The 22,601-nt window shown below is 37.8% G+C and overlaps 1 protein-coding gene across 2 annotated transcripts; it reads left to right on the forward strand.

Moving 5' to 3' along the window:
- Positions 1 to 564: 564 nt before the first annotated feature.
- Positions 565 to 22,330, forward strand: LOC588991 (protein O-mannosyl-transferase 1). 2 transcript variants are annotated; one of them, XM_788649.5, is made up of 17 exons: positions 566 to 1,001; positions 2,072 to 2,226; positions 3,070 to 3,216; positions 4,314 to 4,422; positions 4,963 to 5,028; positions 7,214 to 7,307; positions 8,652 to 8,864; positions 9,266 to 9,391; positions 10,711 to 10,841; positions 11,126 to 11,222; positions 12,141 to 12,233; positions 13,313 to 13,427; positions 14,001 to 14,068; positions 15,072 to 15,188; positions 17,106 to 17,232; positions 18,293 to 18,467; positions 19,629 to 22,330. In XM_788649.5, exons 1-17 carry the CDS (start codon positions 730 to 732, stop codon positions 19,810 to 19,812), a joined length of 2,289 nt encoding a protein of 762 aa, XP_793742.4. In that variant the 5' UTR covers positions 566 to 729; the 3' UTR covers positions 19,813 to 22,330. The 2 variants fall into 2 exon arrangements, with proteins under 2 accessions (XP_030853318.1, XP_793742.4); XM_030997458.1 differs by lacking the exon at positions 18,293 to 18,467 and having other exon boundaries at positions 565 to 1,001; positions 19,629 to 19,794.
- The last annotated feature ends 271 nt before the right edge of the window (positions 22,331 to 22,601 follow it).

Raw genomic sequence — 22,601 nt, forward strand, 5'->3', positions numbered from 1 at the left:
ACTTATCAACATGGTTAAACTAATTGATAATTTTGTATTTGTTTTGTATATCCTCATTAGCTTTTGTCATTATCACACGATTTAAATTTTGAAATATATAACTTTTGGGGGCACCTTGAATTTCTGCATAAAAATTAAAGTGCCGATTTGCATGCCTCTGGCGATTTTGCCAGCCTCCGATAACAACATTAATGTTGTCTTTCGTCAAATGCTCCGTTTCCTCCTTTTCTACATCTCATTCCTCCTTTTATTTCTCGAGCTGTTTAATACTTTGGGAGTTGGGGCCTAGTCTTGTATGTGTGTGTGTGTGTATTTGGGTTTTTACATGCAGACGTGTATCAATCAGATATGATTATTTACGTCTGGGGACCGACTTTTAACGTCACCATCCGAAAGACGTGACTCAGTTTCGAACCTGCGTTCTCGGCTGAATCAGTTTGTAACTTCCACTGTTAGCTGGATTACAGGCGCACGCCACAACGCCACAACGCCTAGTCTTGTATACCCTTATCATAACAAGCAGAGTTTACGTATACTGTATGCGCGTGTTATGTGTACCGTAACATATACGTCCGATCATTCCACACACACACACAATATCAACGGCACGCACGAAGATTTTCATCTTCTTCAGGTCAAAACTGCAGTTAGTTCTAAGGCAGATATTACTTTTAAAGATTTCGTTTGACGAAATCTCCATTACAGTACTAGGGCCTATACACCTTGAAAATGCCTGGAAACAATGAAAACAAAGTCCGAAAACGGGTGAAACAGGAGGAAAACGCTGGGGAACTTCGAGTGAGTGGGGATCAGCAGACCAAAGATGAATCGTCCCCGGCAGTTACGGCTGAAAGTCTTACAGGTGTAGGGAAGTGGGGAAATTTAGTAGCGTCACCATCGTCATTCGTTTTCACATTGAATATCAATGCTTTGATTGCAGTTCTTACGTTCGTGTCTTTTGTTACACGATTTTGGAGGCTAGAAGAACCGAGGGGAGTTGTGTAAGTATTTATTATTAAACTAATTGACGTCTAATTTTTCCAAATTTGATTTTGTTTTGTTGTGCCTAGAATTGTGGGATCCATGTCGGATTTCTGCCAGGCATTATTGGCATTAAAGATAAACCTTGCAGAGACAAAAATAACTGTCTGGTTATGGGGAATTCTTTAAAGTAGACCCCTCTAGACATTGATTAAAAAAAGACGTATGTCAAATGAAAGCTCATGATTTATAGAAAGTGAAACGTGTCATAGTCTATGTTTTCCTAACTCCGAGAAGCTCCGAAAGCGTCGGAGCTTCGGGTGGTGCATCAAAAAACATTTTACACTAACAGCGGGTTGGGCGACATCATCTCAAAATATGCAAAGGGAGTAATTACAATTTTGACTTACTAGGTTGCTTGACTCCTCTGGGCATCTATCCGGGAACTTGAAATTATAATTTTAAGAAGTCTTCGATGGGAAAAAGGGGGTGATTCTTCGTCCTACCCCGACGATTCTTCCATTGTCGAGTCAACATGGCGAAGAGAAAGTACGCATGCGCGGTAGTGCGTACTTTCTCTTCGCCGGTTGAATCTTATCTGAGTTTTCTTACAGTCAACAAAATTTAAAAATAGAGTCTATATGAGACCACTTACTCCAGTCCAGAGGCAGGTCTGATTCTATAAATGCATCATGAAAAAATGTTGTCCTCTCAGGCTCTCATGTTCCTTTTAGTCAGAATAGTCCTGGTGTAAAAAGATACACCACCTTATGAAGGAAAATGGTGAAATAAAACAGTATTTTTTCCAATAAAAAAGAATACAGAACTATTTGAGAGTCACTAAAAAACTTTGTAAATGTGCCACTCTTTGTCCTAGTGTGTCGTAGAAGACACACTAAGAATATTTCTAGCGTACTGTCAATTGATTTTTTTTTAAATATTAATAAACTGATACAAGATGAAAATGTTGGGAATATTGGTATCAAGTGGTTATTTATTTATTTATTTTTTTTAATATGAAAAATAATCTATTAGTATGTTGTATGGGACACATTTCCGTGAAACGATTATTATTCTTGACACACTCCAGGTTTGACGAGACTCATTTTGGTCTGTTCACAAGCTTCTACCTCAAAGGGATGTTCTTCTTTGATGTGCACCCGCCCCTAGGCAAGCTGCTCATAGCCTCTGTGGGCTACTTGGCGGGCTTTCAAGGAGACTTCTCTTTTGAAAAGATTGGTCAAGGTTTGTAGCCTAGGGCTTATATTCTCGAAAGGTACCTAACTATCCTCGTCAAAAAAGTGGACACTAACATTACAAAAATTGCCCCAAAAGTGACCATAATAATGACTTTTGGACAAAAAGTGGCAAAGTCTTCCAAATGTGAATATTCAAAAGTGTCAATGAGACTGATATTTTTTAAATTAGCGCAATTTTTTCCAGCCGATTACCTTTTCAAACTTTACACCACCAAAAATTCTGATTAAACACCCTTAATATCCTAATGCCACAGCTGATATTTTGATTATTGTAGTGTCCCATAACATCAGTGTGTGCACTGTGTGGTGTGTCAAAATAAAACTTGATAACTACTGGTAAACATATATACTGTATCCATACAGTATTTACTTCTGATGCCAGGAGTGGTAAATACATACATGTTTAGTTATACATGTATCAAGCGTTATGGACACTACAGCAGGAACATTTACATTGTATCAGGACCTGCGAGCCATATTTTACCTCACATCGCCCTATGATACAGTACATAAGAATGTATATTTCAGTCGTTTAATTGCCTAACTTAACTTAACTGCCTAAATATTGCTGTATTTACCTCTATTCAAGAAATGTGGTTACACCTTGTACTCTTTTGACAAGTTTAGCTGGCCTTGAAAATGGGGAATTTCTAAGAATGTGGTGGACTGCTTCAGACTCGACATGTGTTATGAGTAAGGGTCTTCAGTACCTGTTCAGGAAGGTCTAGGGCACCTACTGCATATAAAACTAATTACATTTATTATATGGTGGTAATGCTAAAGGACAAAATCTGCCTTCCAACAGTTTACTTTTTGTTCTCAATTCTAGAATACCCATGCGAAGTTCCGATATGGCATTTGCGCTTCCTACCAGCCCTCTGTGGGTCTCTGCTTACCCCTCTCACATTCTACATCTTGGAAGGTATGGGATTCAGCCAATGGACAGCAGCTGTAGGAGCTTTCCTTGTTGTGTGTGGTGAGTCAAGCAAGTTCTTATCACGGCGCTGTAAAGTATGCACGCCCCCCCCCCCAACCCAGTGCTACATGTATTTAGGATACGCGTATGTGTTTTCCCTCCCTTTGAATGCACCCCCCCCCCCCAAGTCCGGTGTGTAAAGTCAATACGGGCCGGACCTTGTTGCGTGAAACTAAGTACCCCTTTACCAGAGATTTTGGGAACACGAATGCGGTCCCTCCAACCCCGGAGTGGGGGGCCTGGAAAATACTCTATGCTCAAAAGCCTCATTCAGAAATGACGTGATAAACCACAGTGGGTTCTTATGAAGTATAAATAAGTGACAGCTGTGTGCAGCAAAGTTTCTACGTGTATTCACTTAGCTATGTGTATGAATGTGAAGCTTGTTACACTTTACATCATACATGTAATTAAAAAACCATGGTGGTTTGATACGGCATATTTGAACAGAGTTTTAAGGAGACAAAAAATATAGTTTTTAGAACCAGGTGTTCTTTATTTAAATGTTACTTTATTGATAAAGGTTTCAATGAGAACCACTGTTTAAGGGAAATGATGTGGCCTTTCTATGCTGATAGTTGCTGAAGCAGACATCACAGTATTTTTCTTCAAAATTTATGAACCAGTTTTGATTTGAAGAAGAAATAAAAGCTTTTCTCTTTTAATAAAATATCAGAATTTGGGGTAGTTTAAATCACCTACAGCTCTGAAATAGTTATAGGTGTGTAGTAGCTTTTTATGCCTCTGTTCACTGGAGGCATAATGTTTTCGATTGTCAGTCCGTCCCTCCCACTTTTTTGTTTTTCGCGATATCTATATCTATATTAGTACTGGTATGTACAATATCATGGAAGGGGAGTTCATCCTGATAATTAGCTGGTATTAATAAAAGCAGGAGAAAAAAAAATTGCATAAGGTATCTCTTATTTTGAAATCCCTCTTTATTATGTTTGGTTTTCATGAATTTGGTTTCAACCTGCATATGAGTGTACTATTAAAAGCATTCTTGTACTGCATGTGTATATATTCAAAAGTGCCATACAATGTACATTGTACCAAAAGTAACATTTTTTTTTCTTTCTTGTCCTCATATATAGATAATTCTTTGTTGACTCAGTCTCGATTCATCTTGTTGGATACCATATTGCTGTGTTTCATCCTGCTGTCTTTTCTAGCTCTTCTGAGATTCAGACAAGTACAGGATAAGTAAGTAAGACTTCTTGCAAAGTTTATCATTGGTCCAAATTGAGTGAAATCTGTTGTCGCACTACCCAGGAAAAGAGTGAGGGTGGAGGGGGGGGGGGGATTTTCCCTTTGTATATATTTTTTCTTGAATACTATACCCTTGGTATGAGCACCAAGTGTGTTATTTACTGGCAAGAACGCTGCTCTTGGTTTAAATGTTCATTTATAAAATGATCCAATCCAAATCCAATCCAAAAGATATTTGATATACTGTAGCGCGTTTTCCTTGCAATGATCCAAGGTTTTTATGATTCATGCTCTGATGACCAGTGCTCTGCCGTCAATATCCTATACTTATTGAATTGATTAATGTTATACCTTGTCCAAACACTCTACCTGACCCTAAAACCTAACCTTTTGGTTTTGCTAAAATCAATGATCGAATGATATAACCTGAGCATATTCAGGTTTTGGATCCAAATAATGAGGATATTTCCATGCTATACACATGTCTTTAAAAGCTCTCTGATATGTTTGATTGTTTATTTTTATTTTTTTCAGGCCATTTAGTATTCAGTGGTGGATATGGCTAACATGCTTGGGAGTCTTCCTCTCATGTACTATAAGGTATTACACAAATTACTTGTCTCATTGTAGTGAATTTATTGATTCTTTTGTTTTGCTCGGTCTCAATTGTGAATTTGATGCTCGGGTGATGCTGGTTGATGTGGGCGATGAAGAGGTCTAAGTCACGTCTGCTGTGCGGCCAGATGCTGTAGGCGTTAGACTTGTCGGTATCGTGGGCATCTGTCTTGATCTACTGAAGATCTTAAGATCGTTTCAAACAGACTTGCCAAGATAAGCTACCTCTTGGGCCGTTGTCTACATGAGCAAACACGAGGGCAGGAAACACAACAAATTATTACCCCTTTTTTCCCGGTATGGCCCTGAGGGCTAGAAAAATAACCCTTAACCCTTTTCCCCCCGCGTACAGCAGGATTTTGCATCATTTTGAAAATGTATACCCTTTTTCCTGAAAATGGCCCTTAATGGACGTTTCTAACCCCAAAATGCGGCACCAGTCTTTATTTTTTTTTTAATTATACACATTTTCTTGGTCACGCATGCTTACAGTTTTGATATTGTCTCGCCTGCGTAGCAAAAAGCGAGACATAGGCGCCGCTTTTCCGGTGACGGCGACGGCGACGGCGACGGCGTCAACATCAAAAACTTAACCTAAGGTTAAGTTTTTGAATTTTTGGTATAATTTTTAAAGTATAAGTTCTTAGTCAATGAAACTTTGACTATAGGGTAATCAAGTATCCCCAATCATGTGAGTAGAATTTCAGATCACAAAGTCAAGGTCAAAGGTCATTTCAGGTCAACAGACTTGGACTATGTTGTAGCATCATCATCGAAAACTTAACCTAAGGTTAAGTTTTTGAATTTTTGATATAATTTTGAAAGTATAAGTTCTTAGTCAATGAAACTTGGACTATAGGGTTATCAAGTCTCCCCAATCATGTGAGTAGAATTTCAGGTCACTAAGTTAAGGTCAAAGGCCATTTAAGGTCAACAAACTTAGACTTTGTTGTGGCATCAACATTAAGATTTTCAAAATGCTTCTTCTTCGTTATTTTTCAACCGATTTTGATTCTGATTGTTTCATATGATAGGGCTAGGAGGGGATTTAAAATTTCTACACAGAATCGTGAAATTCATTATCTATGCTAATTTATGCAAATTTATTCGAAATCACAAAAAAGGCTTCTTCTCCTTCATTTCTCGACCGATTTTGATTTGGTTTGCTTTATATCGTAGAGCTAAATTTGGTACACTAAACTTCTACACAGAATTTTGAAATTGTTCTCCATTTATTAATTATGGTAATTTATGCAAATTTATTCCAAAAATAACAAAAATTGCTTCTTTTCCCTCATTTCTTGACCGATTTTGCCTTATCTGGTAGAGCTAAATTTGGAACAATAAACTTCTACACAGAATTGTGAGATTTTGCTGCATTGATTATTTATGGTACTTTATGCAAATGAAATGAAATTATGTCCCTTCCAGGGCATCAAATTTCTATTTTTTGACCAGTTCAAAAGTGTACCACATAAAATTTACGATATTTGTTGTTGTGAGCTGCGGATGAGCGCTACGTCATTGACGTTCTGGTTTATCATATTGAATTGTGTTATGCAGGCGAGACCGCCGAGAGCGTTTCCCTTGTTTGTCTGAGAACCACTGGGAGCCACTCCTACCACCCATCCTCTCCAATCGGCGCTATAGTTTCTTCTTTGAACTATACAGTCTTTTTCAAGACTACCAACAGTCCTTTTCAGGACTACACACACTCGAGAAATAAATCCTCCCCTCTCTCACATGGTGCAACCGCAAGCCTACTGTATATTATTTTATTGATTTCATTTTATAATATTATTCTACTTTTTGAATTTATGTAACATTGAACTTGGCTGATAAATCAAATACAAAAATTGATAGATACCCTGGTAGTAGTCTTAAATGCCAATATGCTTATAATCATTTATTGATTAATAAATTGTGGCATGAAATATTCCAACTTTCTGACCTGCTCATCCAGGTGTAAAGTACAAGTATGTACAAATTCAACACAAAGTCTGTAACTGTTATCTCACAAGTAAATTTATGAGTGCTTCAGAGCCGACCAGTTTCAGCCCTCCGGCCCTATTTTAAAGGAAAACCATGATGACTCTCGGCCTAGTAATTGCTGGTTCATAGAACATACATGTAATGAATCCACATCTTTTCTTAATGTTTTCTCTTTCAGTGTGAAGTATTCTGGTTTGTTTACATCAGTTGTCATCCTTGGTGTTATTACAGCTGATTACTGGACTATGGTTGGTGACAGAGGCGTCTCAAATGTAAGAATTAACCCTTTTTATACTACAGGCCACAGCACACCTTACGACCTGCTTCAACTCGATACTGGAAGAAATTGCTATAAAACTAGATATAGACAGTCAGAAATAGACATGCACCTGTAGATTGTAACTTACAGAGATCCTGAATGTGACTAGCAAGAATCTTCTGCTACTCTGTATTTCATTTAACGTGCACCAACACCTAAAAACATAGCTTGTGTTTAGCAAAAACGTATAAACTCGACTTCAATACCTGGCATTCCGTTTGAGACACTAGGCCTTTCAATCACCTGCCAGATCTTTTCCTCCAAAACTAATTCCCATACAAAGTATAGGGATTGTGTGTAATGTCTATGGAGAACGATTTTGCTTCATTTTACAGTCGGATCATAGGATTTGCAATGGCCTTAGGCCCTTGCCCGGCCCCCCCCACTCAGTGTTATTTAGGGTACGCGTTTGCTCGTTCTCTCTTTTTGAAAGCACCCCCTATCTGAGGACTGCCAACATTTCCGAACCCCCCTTTCGCGGGCTTTTTGCGGGCTTTTCCTGCCTTGGAGACCCCCCTAAATACGGAAAAATGCTCAATGTACCCCCCTAAATTCAGAATAATTTCTCAGGAGTCCAAAGACATGAGAGAAAAAAAGAAAAACACCCCCTTTTTAAAGAAATCTCCGGGTGAAAAGTCAAATACACCCCTTTTTTTACAATTCTCGGGCCGGACTTTGTCGCACGAAAAGTACCCCTTTACCGGACATTTTGGTAACACGCATGCAGTCATTCCGACCCCGGAATTGGGGGGGGGGGCCGGGGGCCCTAGATGACCTGGGGTCAATCGTATTGGAAATGCACATTTCTTCAGTATCCAATGGGTTTCTAAAGTGGCTAAATTCGGAATAATTTCTCAGGAGTCCATACACAAATGAATGCATCATTTACCCTTGAATACTCCTGTGTATTCGATAGATCTATGGCAAACTTTGAATTACATATAGCTCATCTGATTAATGCACGTAATATATTCAGCATCTTTACCCCTGAATCATATCTGGGAAACCCATAACAGTAGACTGGGGAGAAAATGGGTATAATATACAGGTTAGCTGTAATAAGATTAAGAATAGAGAGATGTCAATTTAGTTCCAGTTAAAATTGTACTTGTCATAGGAGAGAGATACACAACCTGCAGCTTGATTGGTAGCATGTCTTACATAATCAAGGCAGTATCATGGATGTATGATTTGATGACATTTCAACAGATAAGACATTGAGAACTGGAAAAATTTGCTTTGCGACATGTTGGTATGCATACATGTGTAGGTATGTAAATGCATTTATTTTGTTTAGTCCCACCTATTCAAAGAGATGTTAGCAAGAGCAGTACTACTCATCATTGTGCCTGTGGTGCTATACCTATCCTTCTTCTACATCCACCTGACTGTGTTGTATCGGAGTGGTCCTCATGATGGACGGATGTCCAGTGCATTCCAAGCTTCACTGGAAGGAGGCCTAGCAAAGGTCACTCAGGGTCAACCAAAGAACATAGCCTATGGTTCACAGGTAAATTCATAACTGGTTTGTATTATCGTTTCTTATCCTTCTTGTCCTTCTTCTCTTTCTCCTCCTCCTCCTCTTCTTCCTCCTCCTTTTCTTCCTCCTCCTTTTCTTCCTCCTCCTTCTCTTCCTCCTTTTTTTTCTTCTTCTTCTTCTTCTTCTTCTTCTTCTTCTTCTTCTTCTTCTTCTTCTTCTTCTTCTTCTTCTTCTTCTTCTTCTTCTTCTTCTTCTTCTTCATGCATGCCACAGTCACACATGTTGGTTCTGGTGTGAGGAATAATAATGAGTTCTAACCATTTTCTCCTACTATAAATACAAAGTTTGAACTGCACATGCAGTTGTGATATCAGCTATTCATATTCAGTTAATATTTTCATTATTTTTGAATTGTGCTCTCTGATCAACAGATCACTCTCCGGCATACACACAGCACTGTTTGCTGGCTCCACTCTCATCCCCATCTTTACCCATTGAGATACTCGGAAAGAAGGGGGAGCAGCATACAGCAGCAGGTCACATGCTATACATTCAAGGTAATAATAATAATAATATTTTCATTTATATAGTGCTCTCACACAACTGGTTTCACAGTACTTTACATGGTATAAAGGTGGGACAATACACTAGTTTACGGTTAGGGGCGCCATTTTAATTGGCGAGTAAACAAGGATTTATGCGTAAATTAAGATTGCGCCCATGCAAATTGTGATGACATCACTGCCTGCGCGTTGCGTTGTGTGCACACATCATCATTTGCATGGGCGCAATCTTAATTTACGCATAAATACCACTGACCTCAGGTCATTGGCTTTGTTTCAAAGCCAATGACCCGAGGTCAGCCTGTCTGCGCATGTGCACTGATGTAACCGTAAACTGGTGTATTAGTGAAATAAATAAGTCTTCAAGTGCTTCTTGAGGGTGTGTAGTGTGGGCATATGATTGAAAAGCAGAGTAAGGAAGAGGTAGGAAGATAATAATCCAGTTTAGAGATACAATCTACATGCACACATGAGCAGACAAAGATTATGTGATCCCACGTGTAAAACTAACACAGAAAAATGCCAGAATCATGCTTGTGAAAGTTGTGTAATGACTCTTCACTAACTTTTTTTTAATGAGGGGCCCCACAATGAAATTTTTAGGATCTTGAATAAAAGCATGAGACACATTTTACCGTGCCGCCCACATAAAAGTTGATAACGCAATATCCTGTGGGTGGCTGCTTGAGATTTCCGGTGCACGAACTTGTATCATTAGATGTATAGCTCCAACTGCAGTAAAATATTGCATTTTTAAAACTTGTAAATGAATTACAGCTACATGCAAGAAAGGACTTAACATTTTCACATTTTTCATAAGCATAGTACATGTCATGTTGTAAAAAATCTGTCACAGTTTTTACTGCATCATATCTGAATGAGCCTTAAAGATAAAGGTGAGTTCTGGTAAAAAAAAGAAAATTAATTCTCACAGAATCAAATGAAACTTACACTGAATGTTCGAGATTACAAATAAATGTCATTTACCAAACAAGATTGGTAGAAAATGTATACTGGCTGAGTAATGAGCATAGAAAGATTAGGAAATCAAGGTTAGTAGCCCCGACACCATTTGTGTAGTCCCATATATGTACATCTTTCTGTGTACAGTGCTTGTTACTTTACCAAGACTGGGCCAAATTTATTATGATTTTGATGACTCCAGAACTTTGCAGTATACACCAATACTTACATGCTACATGATCAACTTTTTCTGATCCATTCCACACCTTTTCTTTCACAATACAATCGAATGACCAAACTCACCTTTATCTTTAAATGTTCAGTGTATTAATATAACGTTTATTTTGTAGGATGTTAATAATTGGTGGATAGTGAAAGACCCTGAGGAAGAAGGATTCGCGACGGAGAATCCTCAGAGACCCGTCAAAGATGGTGACATCATCCAGTTGATTCATGGGACCTCGGGGCGGCGACTTAACAGGTATCTCCACAACTAGAGTTATAATATTCAACATAAAATGAGCAATTAGAGCAGTAAAATAATCATTTATTCAACTCTGTGATGCCAATCTAGATACTTTTTTACATATTTTCTGTAAAATGGTTCTTACTCATGAACAAAAACATTTCTGTGCTTTTTGCTCTTTCTGTTAATGCAGTATGTGTAAATCATAACATTTTTTATTAAAAGATAACACTGTAACGTCACTGAAAGAGGAGTCTGAATTACAGATGATTGATGAATGTGTTGTCTTTATGTTACAGTCATGATGTAGGTGCTCCAATGTCACCTCAATACATGGAGGTATCATGTTACATTGATTACAACATCTCCTTTCCTGCTCAAGACTTATGGAGAGTGGTAAGAGTTTTTATTTTTCATATTTGAAGGTTTTGATTTTATTAACTCAGCATTCATCAACAGCAAATATTGCATTTTCATGAACTAATTTCTGCCAGGTACCTGTTGAACACCTGGGTCAGAAGAGACGACAGTCGAAATCGGCAGCCTAGCAAAGCCGGGTAATGTTGGAGCGCCATGAGGACCTTGCAAGGTCAATACGTGCGCTATTTAAGAATCCAATATTATTATTATTATTAGATAAAATACCTTCTCTATGGATATACATATATGCACCAAGCTGAGAATAACATATTATCAAAGGGTTCATTTTTACTAAGGCGAGGCGTCAAAAATATCGATACCAGCAGGCTGCCGCCTCACGTATTGGCGCATCGAGGCTGCAATTACGGCCGAAGCCTGGCTGGGGCAATTATTTTTCACTTATTAGCCCAGCCGGCTTGCGCCAGGCTGGGATCTGAGGCTCGGTTTACATTCGAAAGGCGGCAGCCGGCGCATGCTTTTGTTCGGAGACCATTATGATGACATCATGAGTTAATTGAGGGTCCTACCGCCAGCGGTAGCCGGCTGAGCTAATTTAGAAAATGCAGCCAGGACGCACAAGTGCAGTTAGCTGCCGCTGGCTGGTATATTTATTTTTGACGCCTCGCCTAAAGATTATTTTGGTGTGGGTTTTTTTTTTTTTTTTTTTGTGGGGGGGGGGGGGGGAGGGGTTTATCCGTAGTGAACAAGGGTATTATTCAAAGTGTGATGTATGGGAAGCTATGCATATTCAAACATTAGACTAGTCCACAAAAACAGAATTGTAAAAATCATTTTCAGTCTCTGGATATCGTAGGCAAGATTTCTATGAGAATACGTTCTAAGAATTTTGATAACGCGTTTCATACAGTAAAGTTTTTTCTTTTTTCTGTACAGGAAATAGTGAACAAGGATGTCCAAGGTAATTTATGGAAAGCGATCCATTCACACATCAGACTGATTCATGTCAATACATCACAAGCTATGAAGGTAATCATAAGATAATTATACTGCGCTTGAAAGTTGTCATTGATTATAAGCAGTAGGTACATGCTAAAACTGTGTGTATATGTAAAATTTGGTCTTAGTTTCATTTTTTTTTTGATTTTTCAATTTCATTTATTTGTTCAACCATTACATTATATATATATACAATCAAAATAAGTTACATCAAGAATTAGAATAACACAATGATGGTTTGGTGACCCTGGAGAAAGCAGGGCTTATGAAAAGGGGCCACCATTGAAATATGAAAAGATACCTTACTATTTAAGACCTGAATGGAGTAAAAAATGTATTTGATGATAATAGTATTGAGATTAATCAATTTAAAACCTGATCTTCAGTTCAAGTCCAAGTTTCAGTTTTAGTTCCTTAATATATAACAGGTTCATAAACGAGTCAGGACAGGTCAGCAGCTGTAAGTCTAGGTTTCTTGCAGACAGGAATTGACATTAATAATATCTTCATTACATTGTTTGTCATACAGGCAAAGTACTAGTAGTCAACAGCTCCCAGATTAGGGTTTCTACCAGTATAAGGTTGCTAGGGATGGCATCATCTCTCTAAATTCTGATATCATGTGTACCGGAAGTAATGGTATTTTTTTAAATATTCATGACTGTGATTCTCCTCTAGTTGACCGGTCAACAGCTCCCAGATTAGGGTTTGTACCAGTATGAAGTTGCTAGGGATGGCATCATCTCTCTAAATTCTGATATCTTGTATACCGGAAGTAATGTTATTTTTTTTAATATTCATGACTGTGATTCTCCTCTAGTTGACCGGTCAACAGCTCCCAGATTAGGGTTTCTACCAGTATGAGGTTGCTAGGGATCGCATCATCTCTCTAAATTCTGATATCTTGTGTACCGGAAGTAATGGTGTTTTTTTTTTTATATTCATGACTGTGATTCTCATCTAGGTGACCGGTCAACAGCTCCCATATTGGGGCTTCTACCAGTATGAAGTTGCTAGGGATCGCATCATCTCTTTAAATTCTGATATCTTGTGTACCGGAAGTAATTTTCTATTTTTTATAAATATTCATGACTGTGATTCTCCTCTAGTTGACCGGTCAACAGCTCCCGGATTGGGGTTTCTACCAGCATGAAGTTGCTACAGATCGTGTCATGAATCAGGACTCCAACATCTGGAATGTGGAGGAAAATAAACATTCAAGTGGTAGGTTACACTCTACTCCTAACTAGTTACCATTCTACTCTATTGGCAGATTTCTCTTGTTTAATTCTTCTTTCTTGTTTCTTCACCAGCCCTGCGCCCCCTTCCTTTAAAAGCCAATTGCCAATGCCATACCTTAAGTAAACGAGTCCAAGAATCCCCCCCCCCCCCTCTTTCTATTTGTGTTGATAACTTTTTTCCACTTGTCAGAGATTGTTGGATTAAAAAATAAGGCAGACTGAATAATCCCAACAACTTTCTTTGTCCTTTTTCTGTCACTTGTCGGTAAAGTTAAGGAGTACTGTGCCCCCTCTGTCCCTGCTCTACTTGGTTAGTGTTTGATAATATTGTTTTGTATTGAATATGCCATAGCAAGTAGAAAAAGTAAGCTTGATATGAATACATGTGACAGGACTGAATTAGTGGTGTAGTTTCTTGGGAATGCAATGGATTTATATCCAGCCGGTGGGGGGGGGGGGGGGGGGGGGGGGTTGCTTACAGTCGGTACTTTTACCTTCTGATTTGAGGACTAAATCTCAGATTAAAATTTAATTGTGATAACATTGATATTTGCAGACAAAGAAGATGACTTCTGGGATGATACAAAGGAGCTAAGTTTCTTCAGTAAATTCTGGGAATTACAGGTAAAAACTCTCTTCTCTTTCTATTTCCCATTAAACTCAGGAAGGGTATGGTATTTTGATGTAACTCTGGTTTAGAGTCTTAGACATGTCTTCAGAAACAAAAAAATTATAATTCTTACTCCTGTATCTAGTTAGGAAACAAAAATACAAGTAGAGTTTGTTCTCTTTTCAGGCTTCTCTCAAGATTTGGGTGCAAGTTTGTATCTTGTGCAAGATGTTAAAAGCAATATTTTTAAAGCTGAATTCCTTCTGCAAATTTATGTTCTTCTACATAAATGGAAATATTATTTACACTTGTGCTTGGTTCATGTTTTAAATGATTCAGAATCAAACTTGAAATTATGTTAAAAATAATATTTTTATAGTTTAAACTGGTCCTTTCATATCTAATCTGTTAAATACTTAACCAAGATAACTTGTGAAAGGGTCTGTGGAAAACTGTTATGTAGTTATATTTTGATAGATACCTATTCTAAGGGTTCACGTTTCTAAAATAGTTATCAATGCTTAAGGTGGTGCCAGAGGCATTGTTTCGGCTGATGTCTGTCTGTCCGTCCGTACATTCATCAGTCTTCGGTCAAAGGTCAAGGGTCCTAAAAGTGTTAAAAAATACCAGAAAAAGACCTTCTTACCACGTTCTAAATTATTACAGCAATTCGAACCAAACTTAGATGGAGCATGTACCAGCATGCAATGATGAACTGATTTTGGATGGAAGAGGTCAAGGTCACAGGTCATAATAAATGTTTTGGCTCAAGTACATGTATGTACAACCACTAAGAACATTGAATGATAAGCACTTGAGTTTGTGAGGTCAGATGTTAAAGGTCACAGGATCATTGATCAATGTATTAACATGTAAGCAGAGGCATATCAGAGATGCACTCTTATCCATGTTGTTTTGGTTGTGGGGGGGGGGGGGGTTGGAGGGGAGGGATTTTGTATTCTACAAATCATATCTGAGTGCTAATGATTATTGATTTGTGTCATGTTGTTAATACAGTTGAAGATGCTGGAAGCAAATAGGAATCTGCTAGAGGATCACAAGTACCAATCGGACCCAATGGGATGGCCCTTCATGGAACGCGGTATTGCCTACTGGATGAAGACAACCACAAATGTAAATCTTATGTCGTATGTTAAAGATACTAGAGTAAAGGAGGGGGTTTTCGGCCCCCTAAAGCAAAATCCTATTTTTGGACTCTTTACTTCCTATTTATTATCATGTTTTTGTTCAAATCATGAAGCCAATACTATGATTTATTCAAACAAAAAAAGAATCCCAGAAAAATCATGAATTGCCATGGCAATATTGATTTCCATTTTCACTGTTTCGGCGGTAGTTTTCGGCCTAGCGAGGCAGTTTTCGGTCGCATGTACAAAGTCAATAGGGAGTGCGCGCCGTGCGTTTGCCCGCTGATCTATAGCACGTGCGGCCAGAGCATGTAATCCCCCGCATGGCCAAAAACTACACATGCGGGTGCGGTGATCAGAAACTGGAATCTAAACTATGCAGAGATACTGCGCTATAGTATCCGACTGATAAGATAATATACATGCGGTGAGAAACTTTTGAGCTTTTGATGGTCTAAAAATCTGACTCTAAATCTGAAAAATACTTGAAATACAGCTCATTTCATGGGACCCATATTCCTTACAGACACGCATAAGATATTCCATTTTTCAGATTCGGGTAGCGGGACCGCCGATTACATCGCTAAAATGTGATATTTAAGGATATATTTTCCATTGTAAATGTGGTTCTCCAGTGACTCTGCCATGTTATTGTATGTATGTGATATGCTGTTATGCAATGTATTTTATTAAAGGGATTTTACCATGCATCAAACGGACCAAATACTCCTTCCTTTACTCTACATGTATGTCCCTTTTGCAGCAAACATCAAATTCTGTAGAACTTTGCAGGAATTATGAATATGTCATGTATGTCCTATCTGTGAAATTTAAACATTAGCAGTGTCCTAGTATTCAAATTATGCAAGGAAACCCGTTTACCTTCTAAACTTAACTGTCAGACACTATTTAATGACTGACTGACATCTTTTTTCTTTCGTAATAACATAACAAATTACATAAAATGAGCTGTAACACGTACATGAACATTTGTTTACATCAATAACCCGCTACTCGTAATAGCCGAAATTAAACTGATTGAATCTTTGTGTAGCACAAAAGGTATGACCGCTCTGTAAAAGGGTCGGAAAAGCAGATCGTTAGCTGTAGATGAACTCTCTTCTGGCGTTTAGCAAGCAATATACCTGTTACATTTTTTGTGGAATATTATGTATGGTTTCATATCCCATATCTGCAGAGCCATGTAACTCTTTGATTTGACTTAGAGTCTCTTGTTGAACATAGATCTGCCTACATTATTCATCTTCAACAAACGCTTTGATCACACAATACTTAGTGAATATTAACATTTGTTAAGACTTTGTGATAGCAGGGATATAGAGGGGATGGAGGAGAGGGGGAGGAGGAAGGGGGGGGGGGGGGGGGGGAGGCGATGGAGATCATGGAGGAACCTTCCCCTCCTTGATGGTGAGACTACCAAAACAATCATCTTTTGGGTTAAATAATAAAGTAGAGTACTGGCCATGTTATTACATTGTGAAAGAAACTGTCTGGAGGTAATCGGGAATGATTGATAATGCAGTATATATATATATATATAGCATTGATGTACATGTATCTTGTGAGTTTTGTGAATGATCAATTTGAAAAGAATTGACTCACTCTTGCAGAAAAACACATGCACTGCAAACAGAACTGGGTATATGGGACTACACACACATTTGGCAACTAATGTCCCAAAATATCAGCCATATCTTGTTATATTGTGAAAATGATGGTATTTTAAAAATTCCTTTTTCAGGCGACATTTTTACCATGGTATTTTTCAGAAAGAGAATGAGAAAGCTGACCTAATTCGTTTTCATCCATTTCAGAACTCGGCCTTCTCTTTACTCCACTCATTTTAATTACCATTCTGTTTAAAAATTCCTTTCAATATCAGGCTCAGATTCATCTCCTTGGTAACGTGATCACATGGTGGTCAGCTAATCTAGGGATTGTTGTTTATCTGGTCGTCATGGTCATCTACATCATACGACATCAGAGAGCTTGCAATGATCTCACAAAAGGTAGGTCTTATTTTACAACCCACCTATTCAATGATAATGTGCTCTGTTTATGAACAAATGATGCATGCGAATGTGTTTATTATACAACCTTTCCACACTTGAGGAGCGGCTGTATGCATCTATGGTATCATAAGTGCATAAACAGACTCAGTGAGAGGAGATAGATCGTTTCATGAAAAAATGAAAACTTGCATCATTTGTATTATACAACAAAACTCCTAGATGATTAGTATTTGATGTACAAAGAATTCATTTCCGAAGTCAATATTGTTTCTTGTCATTATGGATGACAAATAAATTCCAAGTTTTAAACTTTCTTTAGCCAACACATTATAGGCGCACTAACCTCTACGGGCACTGCTGCGCATTCAAGAGAAAACATGGGATAGTCTCATTAAATGAATCACATATGACCACAATTGACCAATCGTTTGATAGGAACTAAGACTGAGTTGTATAATAAGACGTGTGTATGCACTTTCTAAGTACTTATGAATTAAAATTAAAGTTAAAATTATAATCCCTGTTTAATTCAGATACCAGTGCACTGTGCATTTTGAAATATGAATCTAACCAGGCAACCACTACACCCGGGTCAAGAGAGACAAATGTTGATTAATGTCTTGCTACAGAACATATCTCCAATTATCCATTGAGTCTTGAAAAAACCTGGATGTGTTTCTAAACTTTCAAAAGACCTACAGCATTCAATCTGTGAGAATTTTTAATATTGATTTCATATCCAAACTTAAGTGCCAGAGGCATATCCAGGATTTTGTAAGGAGGCACAACGAAATATAGATATATGAATAGCAAGGACAAAAACAAATATCTCATTTATCTTAGGAGCTTTCAGTTCAACAAGAATTGATAAGTGGGGTCAAATCTTTTGTTGTTGTGTAATTAATGTAAGTTTTTGTGCCCTCCCCCATCATCCACCAGTGTGTAGGGCATTGACTTGGCTCATGAACGGGAATCATTGTTTCCAGGTCGATCTCTGTATCTACCAAGCGATACCACCTCTAAACTCTCTTTCAACCACTTCATGTTTTCTTGTCAGATGAATGGATTCGTCTTTTCATGACAGGCGCCCTCTTCCTGTCATGGTTTGTCAACTATTTTCCATACTTTATGATGGAGCGTACCCTCTTTCTACACCACTACCTGCCAGCATTTCTCTCAAAGATCCTACTTTTGGCTGCTACAATTGAGATAGTTTACTTCCATGTCTTGCAGTAAGTCCACCATCATACAAATCTGACCCAATTTATAGAAGCAGGCCTAGGTAAACCAGGCTTAATTTAACTGACAGTTCCACCCTCTATATTAAAATCAAAGGATTTACCCCCTGGACAGTCACCACCCGGGGGGAAATTACCCCAAAGAAAATTGCCCCCCAAGGACGCAGGTTTGAAACTGAGTCATGTCTTTCGGATGGTGACGTTTAAAGGTCGGTCCCCAGACGTTAATAATCATATCTGATAGATAGATAGATAGTTTATTGGTTTCCACAATATCTCATTTTACAAAGAGTGTAACAACATATTGAAAATGATTATTTTATACATGTCGTACAATACCGGTACACACTATTCAGAATATTGTCCATTAAGTTTAACTTAAGAGATAAAGTGGCGGAGGCTATGGAAAAGCAGAGCTTGTTGTGGATAGGCTCCTTAAACTAAAAATGACATAATTAACTAAAGTAAAGTTTATAAAATACAAATACACACTAAAACAGGGAAAGGGAGATTACAGGGATACATGAACCGATACTCGCAATTAACTACAAAAGACAAGGAAAAGGGAAGGGAATATATCTGCAGCTTATTGAAACAATATTACAATATAGTTTGTTCTCGATATGAATATATTATAAACATAGTTGGTATGGTCATACCATTAGTTACTCATTGTAATGAACAAAAGTATACAGTTTGGAGACAAGAATAGTCAGGAAATTGATTGATACACGTCTGTAAAAACCCAATTACACACACACACACCTCCCTGAAAATTACCCCCATGGACAATTACCCCCCACCCCTGAAAAATTCCCCCTATGACAATTACCCCCTCCCCCCCCCCCTTCCAAAAAAAAGGACAACTAACCCGAGGACAATTACTCCCCTCTCAAAAATTACCTCTACACCCCCCCCCCCACCCCCTGTGTACCCTGATAATAATTGGGGGGGAGCGGTGATTGTCCTGAACCAATTTATTTTACCCTCTTTGAAGTTTAACCATTGAGTAAATTTAATATGTCTCTTATGAAGGGCTAGTTTTTCAAGATATTTTAGAGCTTGTGCTGATATTATCGTTCGTTACATTCAAGCGAAATCAGAAATTTGTTTGTGAAAATTCTGAAAGTTCTTTAATTCCATCTTTCATGGTAGGACTTCTGCTCAGCGTAGTCTCTTCACCAGCCTTCTGGTTGTTTGGCTGACATCCATCTTCGTAGTCTTCAAAAGCTTCTTGCCGATGTGTTATGGAAACAAGGACTTCACTGAAGAGGAGGTGGAATCTCTGCGATGGATGGAGAGCTGGGGGTTCCTTGTGCAAGGAAAGATGATCGCATAAGATGATTGCATAAGATGATCGCATAAGATGGTCGCATAAGATGATCACATAAGATGATCGCATAAGATGATTACATAAGATGATTGCATAAGATGATCGCATTAGATGATTGCATAAGATGATCGCATAAGATGATCGCATCAGATGATTGCATAAGATGATTGCATAAGATGATCGCATAAGATGATTGCATGAGAGGATTGCATAAGATGAGGGTAGGGAGAGAGATAACGTCTCTGATGAACTATCATTATAAAGAACATTGTCTTGTCAATCTCATTATAACTATGTCATCTTGCTGATCCGACTTACCGTATTTGAATAGTTCTGTCTCTGAGCCCTAATAGGATTATATTTCAGTGTATCCATTTAATACCTTTGAGTAAAAGCTGTGTGTAGAAATAATGAGGTTCAGCTGTAGTACTGCGGCCCATTTCACAAACCCTTTTTCAATGACAAATGACAAAAATCAGTGACAAATCTGTTGATAACCAATCAGAAGCAAGGATTTCAGTAGCTGATAACAAAAATTGTCATTTGTCACTGATGACAAGTTTTAGTGTGAAATGCCCCCTGGTGCATTGGAAGAGGATTGCATGAGATAAGGGTTGGAGTAGATAGGTAGATGGAGAGCTTCTTTTCTGTGCAAGAGATTCAAAGTGTTTGCATAAGGGCGAGATCAAGCTGACTAACAACTCAAATTATAGATTAATTTTAAGCGATGATTAAATGATAGCCCAACGAGATTGCAGACATGCTTATCATCAAGTAAAATGTGCTTACGACCTGTTCTTCCGGTATGTGCTGTAAGGCATGGAACTCAATTGATAATAGTGATGGACTAATTTAAAAGATTAGGTGAAAGGATTGTTTAAGGTGGATTGAAGAGAGTTTGCAGTTAGCCTGAGGTTGGGTGTCTAGATGGTAACATTATGGATTGTAATTGTATTTGACTGCTAGACTTTGTCTCAGTTTTATTTTATTTTAAAGATGTATATTTATATGATGCCAACGGTCTTTCATTGTGTATATTATGTAAACTGGCAACTTGGCTGCAGCACTTATGTTGTTTTTGGGGCCATTTATCACCTTATACAATTATCTTGAGTATCTTTGTCTTCTGAATCTGCAGAATATGTAACAGTTGATTGGTTTGTTTGTTGTGCTGCTAAGAAAGCATGTGTATGCTTGTAAGTAAGCAACTAGGGGACAGACGGCTTCAAGTCCAGTCTACTTGGTAACGCCAAAGGGCACTAGCGCATTGAATTCGTTTTGAACCAAGACTTCTCGGTGAAGAGACCACTGTTCATGCACTGAGCCATAGCACCTCACTTGATTTGCTTTTGGGTGTAGATTTAGATACAGATCAGTCTGCTATGTCATGTATCTACTGTAGGATAATAAGATATGTAGTATTCGCTTATTGTGTATTCAGTCGAATCAAAATCATCATTGTTCTTTTCAGATGTTCATATTAAACCATAAAGTAATGTGTTAAGTATATTTTCCTTATATGAATACATCAAACAGTTTCAGTACTAGGCCAATTTTTGCCAATTTCATCAACTCATTTTTTTTGTTCCAACATGTTGGTTCCTACTTCAAATAATGCATGGAGATTATGTTGTTGGTTTTCACATCAAGTATAAAATGGGGTTTTATATCACTGAAAGGAATACTTATTAATGATAATCATGAAGGATGAAATATTATATTCCCCATTTTCCTTAGTTTTATCTTTACCCAAGTAAAATTTTATTGAATCAATAGTCACTTTTAAGAACGAAATTCAATTTGACAGAGCTATAATAAGTCTCATGTACTATCATTGTATTATTTATGGGAGTAAGTACTCCATCGGTTTGTTTAAGTCTTTAAGCCAGAATATCTTATTTTTGCTATGTATATATTAAGTACTGTTTTGAACTTTTGTATATTTTGAACAGCATATATTTTACAAAGGAAGTAAAAGTAGTATATTTGAATGCAAATTTACTATGGTAATTTTGGTGGATAGGATATAAATTTAACAGATCGATGTGTTTGAAAAGGTGCTAAAAAGCATGTACAGTGTGAAAAAGTGAGATGAAAACAATCCAGTAGCAATAGCATGTAGGGGGCAGAGTTGTTAGACGTTTGTAGAGCGAGTAATTTCAAAGAGATAAATTTCAAATAAGAGTCATAAGTGCCTTCTTCACCACAAGAGAGTACCGGTAATAATTTTGACATTTAATTTTTGTAGATATGTCCTGAAGGGTTGAAGAATGTTGACACCTGACTCATAAAATCAAGAGGATTAGTCTAACAGCAGAGATGCCAACCAGTACGATTAAATCGTCTTTAGTACGATAATAAGAGTGAAATGCGATCTTAAAATATGATTTTTCATCTTTTTTAACCCATAAAAAAAGCGGAATCGCATAAAAATATGCACAAGTAAACCCCCGCAACCCCCAAAAAACTTTGCTTTACAATTTTCTAATTAAATTTTAATAAAAGAGCAAACATTTTTCTGAAATTTTACTGGCCCGGGGCTGACGGGCCAGTGGTAGTGTCGAGTTTTCGTCAAAATCTGATTTTTTTTTTTTTAAAGGATATACTCAGTCTTTTTTTGTGTGTCAAGAGGTTGGCATCTCTGTAACAGTGAATACACTATTTTAATGTTATACATATCTCTGTGACAAAAGCTGTAATTAACATCTTCTGGAGCTTGTCAAAGGTTGCCCCATTTAGCAACAACTACATCATGGTGTGAAGAGAATAAGGCTTGTGGTATGCCAGGCGCGGAT

The sequence above is a fragment of the Strongylocentrotus purpuratus genome, unplaced genomic scaffold, assembly GCF_000002235.5.
Source record: "Strongylocentrotus purpuratus isolate Spur 01 unplaced genomic scaffold, Spur_5.0 spur5_scaffold_4, whole genome shotgun sequence".
NCBI lineage: Eukaryota > Metazoa > Echinodermata > Echinoidea > Camarodonta > Strongylocentrotidae > Strongylocentrotus > Strongylocentrotus purpuratus.